At 47.4% G+C, this 15829-nt stretch overlaps 1 protein-coding gene across 1 annotated transcript in view; it reads right to left on the bottom strand.

Annotated features, from left to right (window-relative positions):
- Positions 1-15829, bottom strand: part of ARHGAP39 (Rho GTPase activating protein 39) — a 175782-nt gene that overhangs the window by 139729 nt on the left and 20224 nt on the right. Inside the window, exon 2 of the mRNA XM_040354714.1 lies at positions 12864-13298. Coding sequence (XP_040210648.1) covers positions 12864-13298 — 435 coding nt within the window. The remainder of the gene's footprint in view (positions 1-12863; positions 13299-15829) is intronic.

Here is a 15829-nt window from a genome sequence, read left to right as displayed (position 1 = left end):
TTAGGCTGCAGTCGGCGTATCGAGCTCTCTGAATACAGAAAAGTTGTTACGCCGGCGCAACTAAGCAATTGCGCTGCGTAACTATGGTTACGCAGATGCAATTGCTTACTGAATCCACCCCCATGCCTGCTTACAGCAGAACTTCACCAAAAAGAGGAAGTTCCACTCTTCCTCCCCCTCCCTTACCATTTTTTTTTTGTCGGGGGGGGGGGGAGTGGGTACCTAGTTTTGGCAGGTACCTGTTCCCACTTTCACTGGGACCTCCTACCCCCCCCTTATCGGCGAGCTTCAGGGACACATCACAGGAAGCTGCGGAACCATTCACAGGGCACAGCGCAGCTCGTGCATGCGCAGTGGGAAGCCACAAGGAGTCCAGCTTCGGACAGTACTAGATACCTGGACAGGTAAGTGTCTTTTTATTAAAAGTCAGCAGCTCCGGTTTCTGTAACTGCCGAATTTCAATTTTTTTGGAACCCGGCTGAAGCTCCTCTTTAATCACTTGCCAACCAGCCGCGGCCGTTTTACGGCAGCAGGTCGGCTCCCCTGCGCGAGAGCACGTAGTATAACGTCGGCTTTCGCACAGGCTCTCGCGATTGCCGCCGGGCACCCGTGATCACTCGTTACAGAGCGGGGACCGGGAGCTGTGTGTGAAAACACACAGCTCCCGGTCCTGTCAGGGAGAGAAATACTGATCTTCTGCTAATACAATGTATGACCAGCGATCTGTCCTTTCCCCTAGTGAGGCCACCCCCCCTACAGTTAGAACACACCCAGGGAACATACTTAACTCCTCCCTGCCCCCTAGTGTTAACCCCTTCACTGCCAGTGGCATTTTTATAGAAATCAATGCATTTTTATAGCACTGATCGCTATAAAAATGACAACGGTCCCAAAAATGTGTCAAAATGGTCCGAAGTGTCCGCCATAATGTCGCAGTACCAAAAAAAAAAATCGCTGATCGCCGCCATTAGTAGTAAAAAAAAAAAAAAAATTTATAAAAATGCAATAAAACGATCCCCTATTTTGTAAACGCTATAACTTTTGCGCAAACCAATCAATAAACGCTTATTGCGATTTTTTTTACGAAAAATAAGTAGAAGAATACGTATCGGCCTAAACTGAGGAAAAAATAATGTTTTTTTTATATATTTTTGGGGGATATTTATTATAGCAAGAAGTAAAAAATATTGCATTTTTTTTCACAATTGTCGCTCTATTTTTGTTTATAGCGCAAAAACTAAAAACCGCAGAGGTGATCAAATACCACCAAAAGAAAGCTCTATTTGTGGGGAAAAAAAGGACGCCAATTTTGTTTGGGTACATCTTCGCACGACCGCGCAATTGTCAGTTAAATTGACGCAGTGTCGTATCGTAAATAAAAAATGCCCTGGTCAATAAGGGGGTAAAACCTCCCGGGGCTAAAGTGGTTAATGCATGTTGGCATGGCCATTTGTAGCCTCCACTTGTTGGGGGTGACAACGAAAGAGTTCAGTTGATAGACAAGGACAGGGTGTCGTCACCCTATAACAGGAACAAAGATCTTCATGGCGGGATCACCAGGGATTTTTTTTTTAACTACCAGAAGGCTTTACCCCCCAGGCCCTTCACGACCAGGCCATTTTTTGCTACTAAGCACTGCGCTACTACTTCAACTGGTAATTGTGCGGTCCTGCAACTCTGTACCCAAATAAACATTTTTACCATTTTTTTAACACAAATAGAGCTTTCTTTTGGTGGCATTTGATTGCCTCCGGTTTTTTATTTTATATTATATAAATGAAAAGAAACCAAAAATGTTGAAAAAAATAAAATATTTTCTACTTTCTGTTATAAAATATATCCAATCAAATCAAATCTCTTTACAAATTTGGGCCAAAATGTATTCTGCTACATGTCGCAAATGCTGACAGTGATTGGGGCTGATCCTGCTAACGCTGCGTTTTTGGGGACGTTAGTATAGTTCGGACCCGGCCAGACACGACACTAGTGATCAGCAACTAATAATAGGTATAGGCAGTGACAGGTCCTCTTTATTGATTTGTGATCTAGGACAGGGTTCCCCAACCCCCGGTCCGCGGCCCACTGCCGGGCCGTGGCCTATTTGCAACCGGGCCGCAAAGGCTGCACTGTGTGAGGTGCGGCGGCAGGCAAGCAGAGAGATGACATCTCCCACCGCCCGCCCGGATCACGGCACTTCCGCCCACACAGCGGGGCTGCTACACTGCAGCGAGGCACGGGAGCAGAGAGATGAGATCATCTCTCGCCGTCCGCCCCAAATACGGCACTTCCGCCCACACAGCGGGGCTGCTACACTGCAGCGAGGCACGGGAGCAGAGAGATGAGATCATCTCTCGCCGTCCGCCCCAAATACGGCACTTCTGCCCACACAGCGGGGCTGCAATACCGCATTACCGTTGTTCTCCCTCAATGGCCTGTGCTGCCACCACGGCAGGTGACAAAAAAAATCTAGTGGCAGGTGGCAAACCACATCAAGTGATGTGGCAATCCATACATGGTGGCAGGTGACATGGCAAATATCAATCCACACCTGGTGGCAGGTGACATGGCAAGTAGCAATCCACACCTGGTGGCAGGTGACGAACCTAGTGGCAGGCGACGTGGCAATCGACACCTGGTGGCAGGTGTTGTGGCAATCCACATCTAACGGAAGATGGTGTGGCAATCCCCACCTGGTGGCAGGTGATGTGGCAATCCTCATCTGGTGGCAGGTGACATGGCAAGCGACAATCCACACCTGGTGGAAGGCGACGTGGCAAGTGACAAACCGCATCTGGTGGCAGATTCTTCATTATGGCGAGTTTGAACTATTTCATTTTATATTACAATGCAATGACAGAAATAATGCGCTTCAATCATCCCAACACCATATCAGCCATGGTTCTGTGATGATTGAAGCGCTAACACCAGCCATTTCCCTGACAAATTGCCCGCGAAAAGCTACATAACAAAACAACCCCCCCCCTCCCGGCCTTGGCCCGATTCTATTCCACAACGCCGGTCCTCGGTGCCAAAAAAGTTGAGGACCGCTGGTCTAGAAGACCCCAGGTCTCTCCTTTGCACTTAAAAGCATTTAAAATGCCAAGTTTGACTGTTTTGAATACCGTCATTTTTTTTTATTTGGCGCCTTCAAGTCTTCTGTAAACCGGAAGTGATGTCATGACGTCGCTTCTGGGTTACTAGATCCGAGACCCGATCCAAGCCGATTCTGGATTCGTTCGTGTCTCCGGCCAGCTGGCAGGCGTGCCGGCTGGTTGCTGGGGCCTCCTGGTGGGACGTGAGAGCTGTGGAAGGCGGTAGGGGGGCACACACACACACGCCCCCTCCCGCTGCTTGGCATAACAGCCGGGCGGCTGATTAGCGCCATTGGTCGTTTTTAGGGATGTCCCGATACCGATACTAGTAGCTCCGTGCTGTCTTTCCCCCGTGCTCCGTGCTGTCTTTCCCCCGTGCTGTCTTTCCCCCATGCTGTCTTTCCCCCATGCTGTCTCTTCCCCGTGTTGTCTTTTTCCCCGTCCGTGCAGTCCTCTCCCCCCGTCCGTGCAGTCCTCTCCCCCCGTCCGTGCAGTCTTCTCCCCCCGTCCGTGCAGTCTTCTCCCCCCGTCCGTGCAGTCCTCTCCCCCCGTCCGTGCAGTCCTCTCCCCCCGTCCGTGCAGTCCTCTCCCCCCGTCCGTTCAGTCCTCTCCCCCCGTCCGTTCAGTCCTCTCCCCCCGTCCGTGCAGTCCTCTCCCCCCGTCCGTGCAGTTCTCTCCTCCTGTCCGTGCAGTCCTCTCCCCCCGTCCGTGCAGTCCTCTCCCCCCGTCCGTGCAGTCCTCTCCCCCCTCAATTTGTCAGGGGAGAGCGGAGGTAGGAGCCGCTAAATCCGGCTCCTACCTTTTCCGAATGGACAGAGTCAGTGATCACTGACTCTGTCCATTCATATAACTGAGCATCGTAACCTGTGTTTTACGATGCTTCAGTTTATGAATGGAGAGGAGCTTCTCTCCATTCATTTCAGCTCAGTCTGCTGAGAAAGGGACTGGGGAATCTGTGTCCCTAGTCCCTTTCTCTGTCTTAAAGGGGAGATGTCAAAGGTCTGTTAAGACCCCTGATATCTCTCCAAAGACCCCCAACAGGGCTGATAAAAATATATATATATATATTTTTTAAAATAAATAAAAATAAAATGTAAATAAAAAAAAAAACACGCTGACAATCCACCCCCCCCAAAAAAAAAAAAAAATTCACTGTAAAAAAAAAAAATAATAAAAAATAGTAAAAAAAAAATACCGCCACTGTCACATGACATTAAAAAAAGTATCAGTATCGACGAGTACTTGAAAAAAAGTATCGGTACTTGTACTCGGTCTCAAAAAAGTGGTATCGGGACAACCCTAGTCGTTATCATAAGAAAGCCCTAAAAAACACGCATCCCCCAGGTACAACCCCTTGAAGCCGAGGCCGCATATTTGCGTACGTTCGGCGTGAAGGGTTTAAAGCGCACAGGGTGATTGAGGTGTGCACACCTGGCATACCCCCTACGTACGCCCATGGGTGGCAGGTAGGTTGGCGCTAACTGACACTGGCTGGGAAGAACACCAACTGATGCTATTTAATGCCGCTAGTGACAGCGATCAGTGATAATACTATACACTGTCACTTTACTAATGACACTGGCGGGGTGTCACGGGTGATCAGGATGGGACTCTAACAAGTGTATGTGCTGATTTTACTCACAGATCTGGCCGTCTTTCCTCCCTGATTTCAGCTCTGAATGGTAAGTGATAGCGGGAAGAAAAAACAGCCAGATCTGGCTTGTGTGTTCACTAGCACACACAGATCTGCGCTGCGATTGGCCGCAGCAATCAGCAGGTTGACAGCCAAAATAATTGGCTGCGGGCCTGCTAATGAACTCGTGCCATGTCCAACCACATCATGAGAGGCAGAGGGCGAGGGCCATTATGACGCGGCGCCCAGGTAAAGATACTACTGGCCGGTCGGCAAAAGGTTAATGAAAGCTGCCGATTTAAAAATACTTTTGGAAGGAAATGTTTGGTGATTCGGGTGATCAGTGATTGGCTACTGTCATCTATTTTTTGCGACGTTGGTCGTTTTTTACATTCACATTTCTATTTTCTATAAAGCTAAATGCGCTAAAATCCGTCTCTCATAAGTAAACAATTCTTCTAATACGAGATCTTCTGATTCTTCGGTGACCGGTTCTCTTTAATTTGAAGCTGTTTTTCGATCGGTGACTCCCAATTCGATCTATAAGGTCTCCTTCCACCAGTCAATGACAGTGATAGGAAATTGGAATCTCGGAGGATCACTGTGACATCCGGTCCTGTCCAGTAACGTGATCCTGACCTCTCTCACCCAGCAGCCGGGGAGGTGTGTGGCCCCCGCGGGGACGCCTGTTTTGTGGCGTTGAGATGAAATGTGATAGAAGTAGGTCAGTTGTCGTCAGATAAAAGGATGGCAGAGTGTTTGCGTCAGCAGCGGATTCAGTGACCGGCATTGTAATGGCTCTGTACGAGCGCAGCACCTGGGGGAGAGTTTACGTGACGGGAATATAAAACACCTGAAGACGGCCAGATGAGACGCCATTGTACCGGGAGGGGGGATGAAGTCTGACAATGGGCACTCCGCAAACATGGGAACGTCATGGTTCTATCAAGGGGACACAAATCCTAATTCACATTTTTTTTAAATGTGTGTGTGTTCTAGGCTCAGAATTTACATACACCTATGAAGCTACCATACCCAAAATTGTAAGAAGGAGACATGGTTAAATAATCGTACAGCTCATTAATTGTGAGTTAGGGTTAAGGCTAGACTAAGGTTAGGAATAGAGCTACGACTAGGGTTAGAAATAGGGTTATGGCTAGGGTTAGTAATAGGGCTAGGGTTAGGAATAGGGCTATAGCTAGGGTTAGGGCTATGGCTAGGGTTAGAGCTGGGGTTAGGAATACAGCTACAGCTAGGATTAAAATAGGGCTACGGCTAGGGTTAGGGCTGGGGTTAGGAATAGAGCTACAGCTAGGGTTAGGAATAGAGCTATGGCTAGAGTTAGGGCTGGGGTTATGAAGAATGAATGAATGAATGAATGAAAAACTTATAAAGCGCGGCGCATGCGAACTGAATCGCTTCTGGGCGCTAGTTGTTCGTGTCTCATGTCATCAAAAGAGCAGAGTTTTGATTAGTCTTCTGAAAGTCAGGTGGTTTTCCTCCAACCGAATGCTGGTTGGTAAAGCGTTCCATAGTCTAGGACCCTGAAAAGCAAACCTTCTTTCTCCTTTGGACTTGTATTTGGTTTTTGGTACCCTGACCAGATTTTGGTCGGTGGATCGCAGAACGCGATTCGAATTGTGAGGTTCTATCTTGTCGCAAAGATATTGCGGAGCCTTCCCATGGATGCACTTATGTGTCAGGCAGAGTGCTTTAAATACAATTCTGTCTTTTACTGGCAGCCAGTGAAGGGTTCTCAGCGAAGGTGAGATTGATTCCCATTTTTTTTCCCAGTCACCAGTCTGGCGGCCGTATTCTGTACGACTTGCAGACGGGAGATTTGGTACTTTGGGAGCCCGAGGTAAAGGGCATTTGCATAGTCCAGTCTGGAATTCACGATTGTTCCCACCACGACTGCTACGTCTTCTTTGGGGATAAATGGAATAAGTCTGCGTAGTAGGCGCAACAGATGGTGCGCTCCGCTGACTACTGACCCTATTTGTGCGTCCATTGTCATGAAGGTGTCGAAGATGACCCCGAGACTTTTGACTTTGGAGCTAGGGGTGATGATTTGGCCCAGAATGGGCGGGGGTGTCCAGGTTGTTGCCAGTTGACTCTTTCGGCTGGCGTGAAACATAAGGAGCTCTGTTTTTGAACTGTTGAGTTTAAGATAACTCTTAGTCATCCAGTTTTCTATCAAAGAGAGACATTTCTCTAAACTGAGATGATGATCCTTTTTGTTGCAGATGCGAAAATACAGTTGCGTATCGTCTGCATAAGAGTGATAGAGTAGTTCTTGGCTACTGATAATATCAAAGAGAGGGCGAAGATAGATGTTGAAAAGCACCGGTGACAGGGGGGATCCTTGGGGGACTCCACATGACACCGTGCGCTTTTCCGACGTGAAACAACCCAATTTAACTGTTTGTGATCGGTTTTCAAGAAAGGAAGAAAACCATGGTAAATCACCTTCTGCGACTTCTGCTACCTTGGCTAGTCGCATCAGTAACAGTTTGTGGTCTACCGTGTCAAAGGCTGCGCTTAGGTCCAGCAGAACCAGGAGACAAGATTCTCCTTCGTCTGCGGCCTCGAGGGCATCGTCCCATATTTTGAGTAAGGCCGTTTCTGTCCCGTGTCCGGGACGGAAGCCTGATTGTAATGGATCCAGTAGATTGTGGGTATCTAGATGCTGTTGCAGCTGTTGTACCACTACTTTCTCCATTATCTTGGAGAGAACATTAAGGCCTGTTATGGGACGGCGGTGAGTTGGGTCCTTGGGATCCAGGTTAGGTTTTTTCAAGATGGGCTGGATTGTGCCCTCTTTCAACAGGGATGGCACTGTGCCTTCCTTAAATGACTGGTTTATAAGCTGTGTGATGGGTGGTGCCAGGATGTCGGCACATTCCTTCAGCAGTTTGGTGGGGATGATATCATTGGGCGATGTGCTGTTCCGCAAAGCACCAATGATATTTTTTGTGGTATCGATGGAGATCGGTTCCAGAGTGAACTTTGTTGATTGTAGAGCGTTTCTGTGGGTGTTTTGTGGTTGATTGACGGTGGGGTTGAGGGGGGTATTGTTTTGCATGATGCTTTCCCGGATTCTTTCAATTTTGTTGATGAAGAAATCCGATAGTTCATTGCAGAACTCTTGGGTGTCTGAGTTGGGGACTTCAAGACATCCTGGGTTCATGGTCTGGGTGACCATCTTGAAGAGTTCGCGGGGGCGGTTTAGGGCGCTGTTAATCGCCAAAGAAAAATGATGTTTCTTGGCTTTGAAGATTTCTTTATGATATCGTGTTGTTATTGCCTTGTAGATGATGAGGTTATCCTCTGCAGGACTTCTTTTCCAGGCGGCTTCCGCCCTTCTGCGCTCTTGCTTCAGAAGCGACAGCTGGTTGTTGAACCAGCCGGACTTTCTTTTTCGAATGCAGGCTTTGCGTTTCGGTGCTACTAAATCGGCTGACTGTAGCAGGGCTGCGTTTATGGCGTCCAGTGTATCTGCGGCTGTTTGATGTGGATGGATTGTTTTGATTCTGTTTCCCAAGGTAGATTTGAAGAGTTCCGAATGGAGCTTCTTCTGAGATCTAGCCCAGTGTATTGTCACCGGCTTGGGTGCTTTTATCACTGGGGGAATTTTGGAGATTATGAAATTAATTGCATGGTGGTCTGTCCATGGCAATGGTTCATTTTCTAAAATGCTTATTTTCAGATTTTGTCTGAAAATTAGGTCGAGTGTGTGACCTGAAGCATGTGTTGGCCCGCATATAAGTTGCTGTAGCCCTAATCCCTCCAGGTGATCAATGCAGGCGTCCGCAATGGGATCCTGTGCGGAGTTGGCCCACAGATTAAAGTCCCCGAGCAGCAAAAGGTGTTTGCTGTTAAGGGTATAAGTGGATATAAACTCCGTTAATGATGGCAAAAACTGCGATTTTGGCCCAGGTGGCCTATAGCAGAGGAGAATGTGAACAGTCTCCTGGGGGGAAGTTTGAAGTTGAAGAGTAAGGGTTTCCATGAATGGAAGAGGATTTTGAAGGGCTGGCTTAGTGATTGTAATGCGATTCTTGTGGATCACCGCCAGGCCTCCTCCTCTTTGCCCTATTCTGTTTTCCGTTATAATGCGATAGTTTTCTGGCACCAATTCTCCGAGAATGGTGTTGCAGTCGTCTGAGAGCCAGCTTTCTGTAATAAAGAGGCAGTCTAGATCGTTTTGTAGTAAGAAATCGTGGATTTCTAATCGGTGTTTTACTGCCGATCTTGTGTTGATCAAAGCACATGATATGTGCTCGAGCTGGGTTAAATAGTTAAAATTTTTGATGGTCGATCGTCGATCGAATCTCAAAAGTTGCTCTATTTTTAAGGCCTTTTTGGTGACGGCTGGTAATGCTGTTGCGAATTGTCTCAGACCCCGAATAGAGTGCGCAGAGTATCGCAGATTAGCCATTGTCGCCAGTCACATTGTCATCAGTCTTTCCTAATTGCGGCGGCCGCGAATGAGGCCTGGTCTGGCGCGGATGCGGGAAGAGCCGCGAGACGCCGGACGTGATGGGTGGAAGACTGTCCAAGTGAGCCGTCACTCGTTGAGTCTTCTCTCCCCGATTGGTCCAGAGGAAGGCGAAAAACCCCCGGCGTGCTGTGCCAATCTGCAGCGATCGGGGGAAAAAATTCCTTCCTGACCCCTTAACGGCGATCGGTGCAACCCTGGATCAATTGGCTAGGGGGGTGTGGTGGACCCTGCCTGGCTGCACTATCCCTGGGGAGAGCCGACTCGTTTGAGAGCGTCCTGCTCTCACTATCCCTGGGGTGAGCAGACTAAGATGAGAGCGTCTGCTGCACCGCTGAATCTATATAGCAAGAGTTCCAACTTTATTAGCTGAAGAGGGCTAGGATTAGGGCTGGGGTTAGGAATAGGGCTATAGCTAGGGTTAGGGCTATGGCTAGGGATAGAGCTGGGGTTAGGAATAGAGCTACAGCTAGGGTTATGAATAGAGCTACAGCTAGGATTAGGAATAGGGCAACGGCTAGGGTTAGGGCTGGGGTTAGGAATAGAGCTACAGCTAGGGTTAGGAATAGAGCTACTGCTAGGGTTAAAGCTAGGGTTAGGAATAGGGCTATGGCTAGAGTTAGAAATAGAGCTATTGCTAGAGTTGGGGCTGGGGTTAGGAATAGGGCTATGGCTAGGGTTAAGAATAGGGCTTTGGCTAAGGGCTAGGGTTAGGAATAGGGCTATGGCTAAGGGTTGGGGCTGGGGTTAGGAATATGGCTATGGCTAGGGCTAGTAATAAGGCTACAGCTAAGGGTTAGGGCTAGGATTAGGTATAGAATTATGGCTAAGGGTTAGGAATAGGGCTATGGCTACAGTTAAGGCTAGGAATAGGGCTATGGCTAGAGCTAAGGGTTAGGAATAGGGTTATGGCTAGGGTTAGGAATAGGGCTATGGTTAGGGCTAGGGTTAGGAATAGGGCTACGGCTAAGGGTTAGGGCTGGTGTTAGGAATAGGGCTATAGCTAAGGGTCAGGGCTGGGATAGGAATAGGGCTATGGCTAGGGTTAGGGTTAGAAATAGAGCTACGGCTAGGGTTAGAAATAGGACTAGGGCTAAGGGTTAGGAATAGGGCTATGGCTAAGCGTTAGGAATAGGGCTATGGCTACAGTTAGGGCTAGGAATAGGGCTATGGATAGAGCAAAGGTTAGGAATAGGACTACGGTTAAGGGTTAGGGCTAGTGTTAGGAATAGGGTTAGGGCTGGGGTTAGGAATGAGGCTATGGCTAGGGTTAGAGCTAGGGTTAGAAATAGAGCTATGGCTAAGGGTCAGGGCTAGTTTTAAGAACAAGGCTACAGCTAGGGTTAAATATAGAGCTATGGCTAGGGTTAAGGCTGGGGTTAGGAATAGAGCTACAGCTAGGTTAGGAATAGGGCTACGGCTAGGGTTTGGGCCAGGGTTGGGATCCTGCAGCAGGCATATTGTTGAAATCACCAGTGGCAGGTTTGGGGTTAGGGTACGCTTAGGGCTGGTGCTAGGGTTAGGGTTGAAATTATGGTAAAGGCTAGGGTTAGGACCAATGTTAGGACTAGGGTTAGGGTTAGCGATCTTACGGCTGTTGAAATCACCAGTGGTAGGGTTAGGGCTAGGGTTAAAGTGATATCCAAGCCTCCTGTTTTTTTAACCGCTTCAGCCCCGGAAGGTTTTACCCCCTTAATGAGGCCATTTTTTGTCACCTTAAAAGGGTCCTGCTTCTCTAGAGATGCCCCTCCCCCCACACAAAAAATGGATGACTCCAGGAATAAAGACAAAGAAACGGACATCCAAGATTGGTGCAATCTGTAAAAAATATTTTCTTAACTTTGTGGAAATACAGAAAAGATGTGGATCGGCCCAGAGCACCAGGAACGGGTAAAAATGGAAAGATATCAAATTCATTATATTAAAAAAATCTGATAAATGTATATTGGCCCTGAATAGTCACATGACTTCATCCTACTGCCAGCTTCCTCTACATTGGCCCTGAATGATCACATGACTTCATCCTACTGCCAGCTTCCTCTACATTGGCCCTGAATGGTCACATGACTTCATCCTACTGCCAGCCTCCTCTACATTGGCCCTGAATGGTCACATGACATCATTTTACTCCCAGCTTCCTCTACATTGGCCCTAAATGATCACATGACTTCATCCTACTGACAGCTTCCTTTACATTGGCCCTGAATGATCACATGACTTCATACTACTGCAGCTTCCTCTAGATTGGCCCTGAATGATCATGTGACTTCATCCTACTGCCAGCCTCCTCTACATTGGCCCTGAATGGTCACATGACTTCATCCTACTGCCATATTCCTCTAGATTGGCCATGAATGATTACATGACATCATTCTACTGCCAGCTTCCTCTACATTGGCCCTAAATGATCACATGACTTCATCCTACTGCCAGCTTCCTTTACATTGGCCCTAAATGATCACATGACTTCATCCTACTGACAGCTTCCTCTACATTGGCCCTGAATGATCATGTGACTTCATCCTACTGCAGCTTCCGCTACATTGGGCCCTGAATGATCACGTGACTTCATCCTACTGCCAGCTTCCTTTCCATTGGCCCTGAATGATAACATGACTTCATCCTACTGACAGCTTCCTTTACATTGGCCCTGAATGATCACGTGACTTCATCCTACTGCCAGCTTCCTTTCCATTGGCCCTGAATGATCACGTGACTTCATCCTACTGCAGCTTCCGCTACATTGGGCCCTGAATGATCACGTGACTTCATCCTACTGCAGCTTCCGCTACATTGGCCCTGAATGATCAAATTACTTTATCATATTGCTAGTTTCCTCTACATTGGCCCTGAATGGTCACATGACATCAATATACTGCCAGCTTCCTCTACATTGGCCCTGAATGATCACATGACATCATTCTACTGACAGCTTCCTCTACGTTGGCTCTGAATGGTCACATGACTTCATCCTACTGACAGCTTCCTCTACATTGGCCCTGGATGGTCACATGACTTCATCCTACTGCCAGATTCCTTTAAATTGGCCTTGAATGGTCACATGACATCACAATACTGCAGCTTCCTTTATAATGGCCCTAATGATCACATGACATCATCCTACCACCAGCTATTTCTATATTGGCCCTAAATGATCACGTCATCATCATACTGCCAGTTTCCTCACAGTTACATAGTTAGTCAGGTTGAAAAAAGACACAAGTCCACCCAGTTCAAGCATAAAAATAAATAAATAAATGCAAATTTTGTATACATTATGACATCATCATGCTGCCAGCTTTCATTACATTGGCCCTTGCCGGCCACATGACTAATACACCGCCAGCTTCCTCTGCATTGGCCATGGCTGATCACATGACATGATCATAATGCCAGCTTTAACTAGACTCGCCCTGGCTAATCACATGACCATCTCAATGTCAGCTTTCAATCTACTGGACCAGAATTATCACATGACATCATACTGCCTGTTCTTCAGACATTGGCCCTGGTAGATCATATGTCATCATATCGATCGCTTTCATTACACGGATCACAAGACATCATCAGACTTCCAGTATCCTTGACTTTGAATGACCACATGGCGGCCAGTCATAGAGAACATTGGTGGCATTACCTGTCTGAGTCCTCTTTCACCACGAAGTACGGCGCCGAGTGGCGATTCGATTTGATCTGGTCGGAGCACTTTTCCCCAGTGTCCAGTTCCTGCTCCAGAGAAGAGCTGGTGCTGCCCTCTCGGCTGACATTACTGCCCCTCCCGGGGCTGTTCTCAGTAGAGGCCCGAGGTGACTCCGTGTTCTGTTTCAGGGTCTGCAGCTTGGCCAGCGGGATAATATCACAGTTTTGAGGCCGGTGCCATACAGTCCTCTGAGTACTGGCATTATAATAGTAGAAGCGCGAGGTATTGGGGTCAAAAAGTTCCCACCATTGGTTCTCGTTGGTACGTTTTATCCGCACTCCGGACGGCGGGTCCCACACGCACTCCCCAGTGATGAGGTTGGCGTACATACACTCCCGTGTACGAGGCTCGATGATCTCCACCCATTCCAGCCTGGAAAATAAAGAAACGGAATGTTGTGTTATGGATTGAATTGGCATTAAATACAAATCACAATTCTAAAGAAAAAAAGTTGATTGTTTCTGATAAAAACATAAAAGAAACAAAGAAGAGTTCTCAAAACTGGAGAGAAGTTCCTCAAGTCTCTCCTGATATGTTTTTTACCATTGTTTTTCCTGTCTCTGGACTCGTATTATCTACCGGCTGGTGATCCCTTCAGTGATATAAAGGTCTATATCAGTGGTTCTCAACCTGGGGGTCAGGACGGGTCAAATGATGATTTGCCAGGGGTCACCAAATCCTGGGATGTTCCTGAAGCCCGCACCCCTCTCCCAGCCTTTTTGCGGGCGCGCCCAGCAGGGCTGTCCCTGGAGCCCGCGCCCACCCACACAGCCTCTTCGCAGCCGTCCATTCAGTTCACAGCAGACTAGAGGTCAGCTGAATGGTGAGGAATGTGAAGTGGGAGGAGCCGGAGAAGACCCTATCTCCTGATTTCGGCATAGGTGTCACTGCTGCGAGACACCACAGAGCTGGAGACACAGTGAGTAACACTACCTGTGATTAGAGTTGCCATTAAAAGTCCTCACTACAGTTCTCAGATCAGAAGATGACCTTGATTAAGAGCACCTAAGTGGTCAGTAGGGTGTCCTCCAAATTGTATTTTGAACGTCTTGTAACCTGCAACTTTACAACCTGTGTTCATTGTACATCAATCTTCTATTATGCAAACCCCCCAGATCCCATTAGTGGTGCAACGGATCACAGTTGATCCGTGATCCGAACGGGTCACCCCATTCGGATCGGCACACACTGTGACCCGCGGATTGCCGCAGCTCCAGAGCTAGGCCGAAGCCGCGGCCTTTCCTAATGTTATGGCCGTGGCTCCGGTTTCATGAATTAAAAAATAACAAAACAGTAAAGTTAGCCCAATTTTTTTTGTAAAATATGAAAGCTGATGTTACGCCGAGTAAATAGATACCTAACATGTCACGCTTTAAAATTGCGCACACTCATGGAATGGCGCCAAACTTTGGTTCTTAAAAATCTCCATAGGCGACGCTTTGAACATTTTTACAGGTTACCAGTTTAGAGTTACAGAGGAGGTCTAGTGCGAGAATTGTTGCTGCCACTCTAAAGCATGCGTCGATAACTCACATATGTGGTTTGAACGGCGTTTACATATGTGGGCGGGACTTGTATGTGCGTTTGCTTCTGAGCGCGAGCTACCGGGGACAGGGGCGTTTTAATTTTTTTTTTTTTATTATTATTATTTTTTTTTTTTTACTTATTTTATATTTTTTTTACACTTTTTTTTTACACTTTTTTTTTTACATTTTTTTTTTTTACATTTTTATTCCTATTATGTAAACATCCCTTGTAATAGGAATGGTGTGTGACAGGTCCTCTTTATGGAGAGATGCGGGGTCATATGACGTCCACCCGGAATGGGAGATCCCCTCGTGGACGTCATATGACTATGGGTCGGTACGGAAGTGATTAATGGACGCACCGCCACTGGTAGATTCTCTTTGATCACCTCTATGGTCTTGGAGGACTGGAGCAACGTCATGACGTCACTTCTAATCCAGGCTGGAAGTGAATTTTTTTTTTTTGATGCTTTGCTTTTAAAGGTCTTTTTGACCCGAGATCTCTCCATAAAGAGGACCCGTTATTTCTATTACAAGGAATAAAAGTGATAAAAAAAAAAGTGATAAAAAAAAAATGAATAAACATTTGATTTCAAATATATATTTGTATGACAATTTAACCACTTAAGAACCGCCTCATGCCGATATAAGTCGGCAGAAGGGCATGGCTGGGCACAATCACGTACCTGTACGTCGCCTTTAAGAGCCCAGCCGTGGGTCGCGACCTGGTCCTGTGCTCCGTGACCTCAAGACCCATGGACCAAAGCGCCGCCGGTGTCCCGCGATCGGGTCACAGAGCTGAAGAACGGGGAGAGGTGAGTGTAAACAAACCTTCCCTGTTCTTCCTAGTGTGACTGCCACTGATCGTCATAGGAGACGACGATCAGTGACGTCACATGCCAAGCCACGCCCCCACACAGTAGTAATCACTCCCTAGGAAACACTTAACCCCTTCAGCGCCTCCTACAGGTTAACCCCTTCACTGCCAGTGTCATTTTCACAGTAATCAGTGCATTTTTATAGCACTGATCGCTGTAAAAATGACAATGGTCCTAAAATAGTGTCAAAAGTGTCCGCCATAATGCCGCAGTCACGATAAAAATCGATAATCGCCGCCATTACTAGTAAAAAAAAAATATTAATAGAAATGCCATAAAAACTATCCCCTATTTTGTAGGCGCTATGGCCCAGATTCAAAAAGCACTTACGCCGACGTAAGTGCAAATGTGCGCCGTCGTATCTGTTCACAAGACCCACAAACAGATCTGTGCCTAAAACCAGGCTACACCCCGCCAACGTATCTTGCTTACGCCGGCGTAGAGTGGGCGTACATTTAGGCTGGGTGCATGGTGCCGCTCCCATTGATTAGCCATTCAA

The sequence above is a fragment of the Rana temporaria genome, chromosome 5 (genome assembly GCF_905171775.1).
Source record: "Rana temporaria chromosome 5, aRanTem1.1, whole genome shotgun sequence".
NCBI lineage: Eukaryota > Metazoa > Chordata > Amphibia > Anura > Ranidae > Rana > Rana temporaria.
Note: the sequence above shows the minus strand (reverse complement) of the source record. Positions and strands in the feature narration are given on the sequence as shown.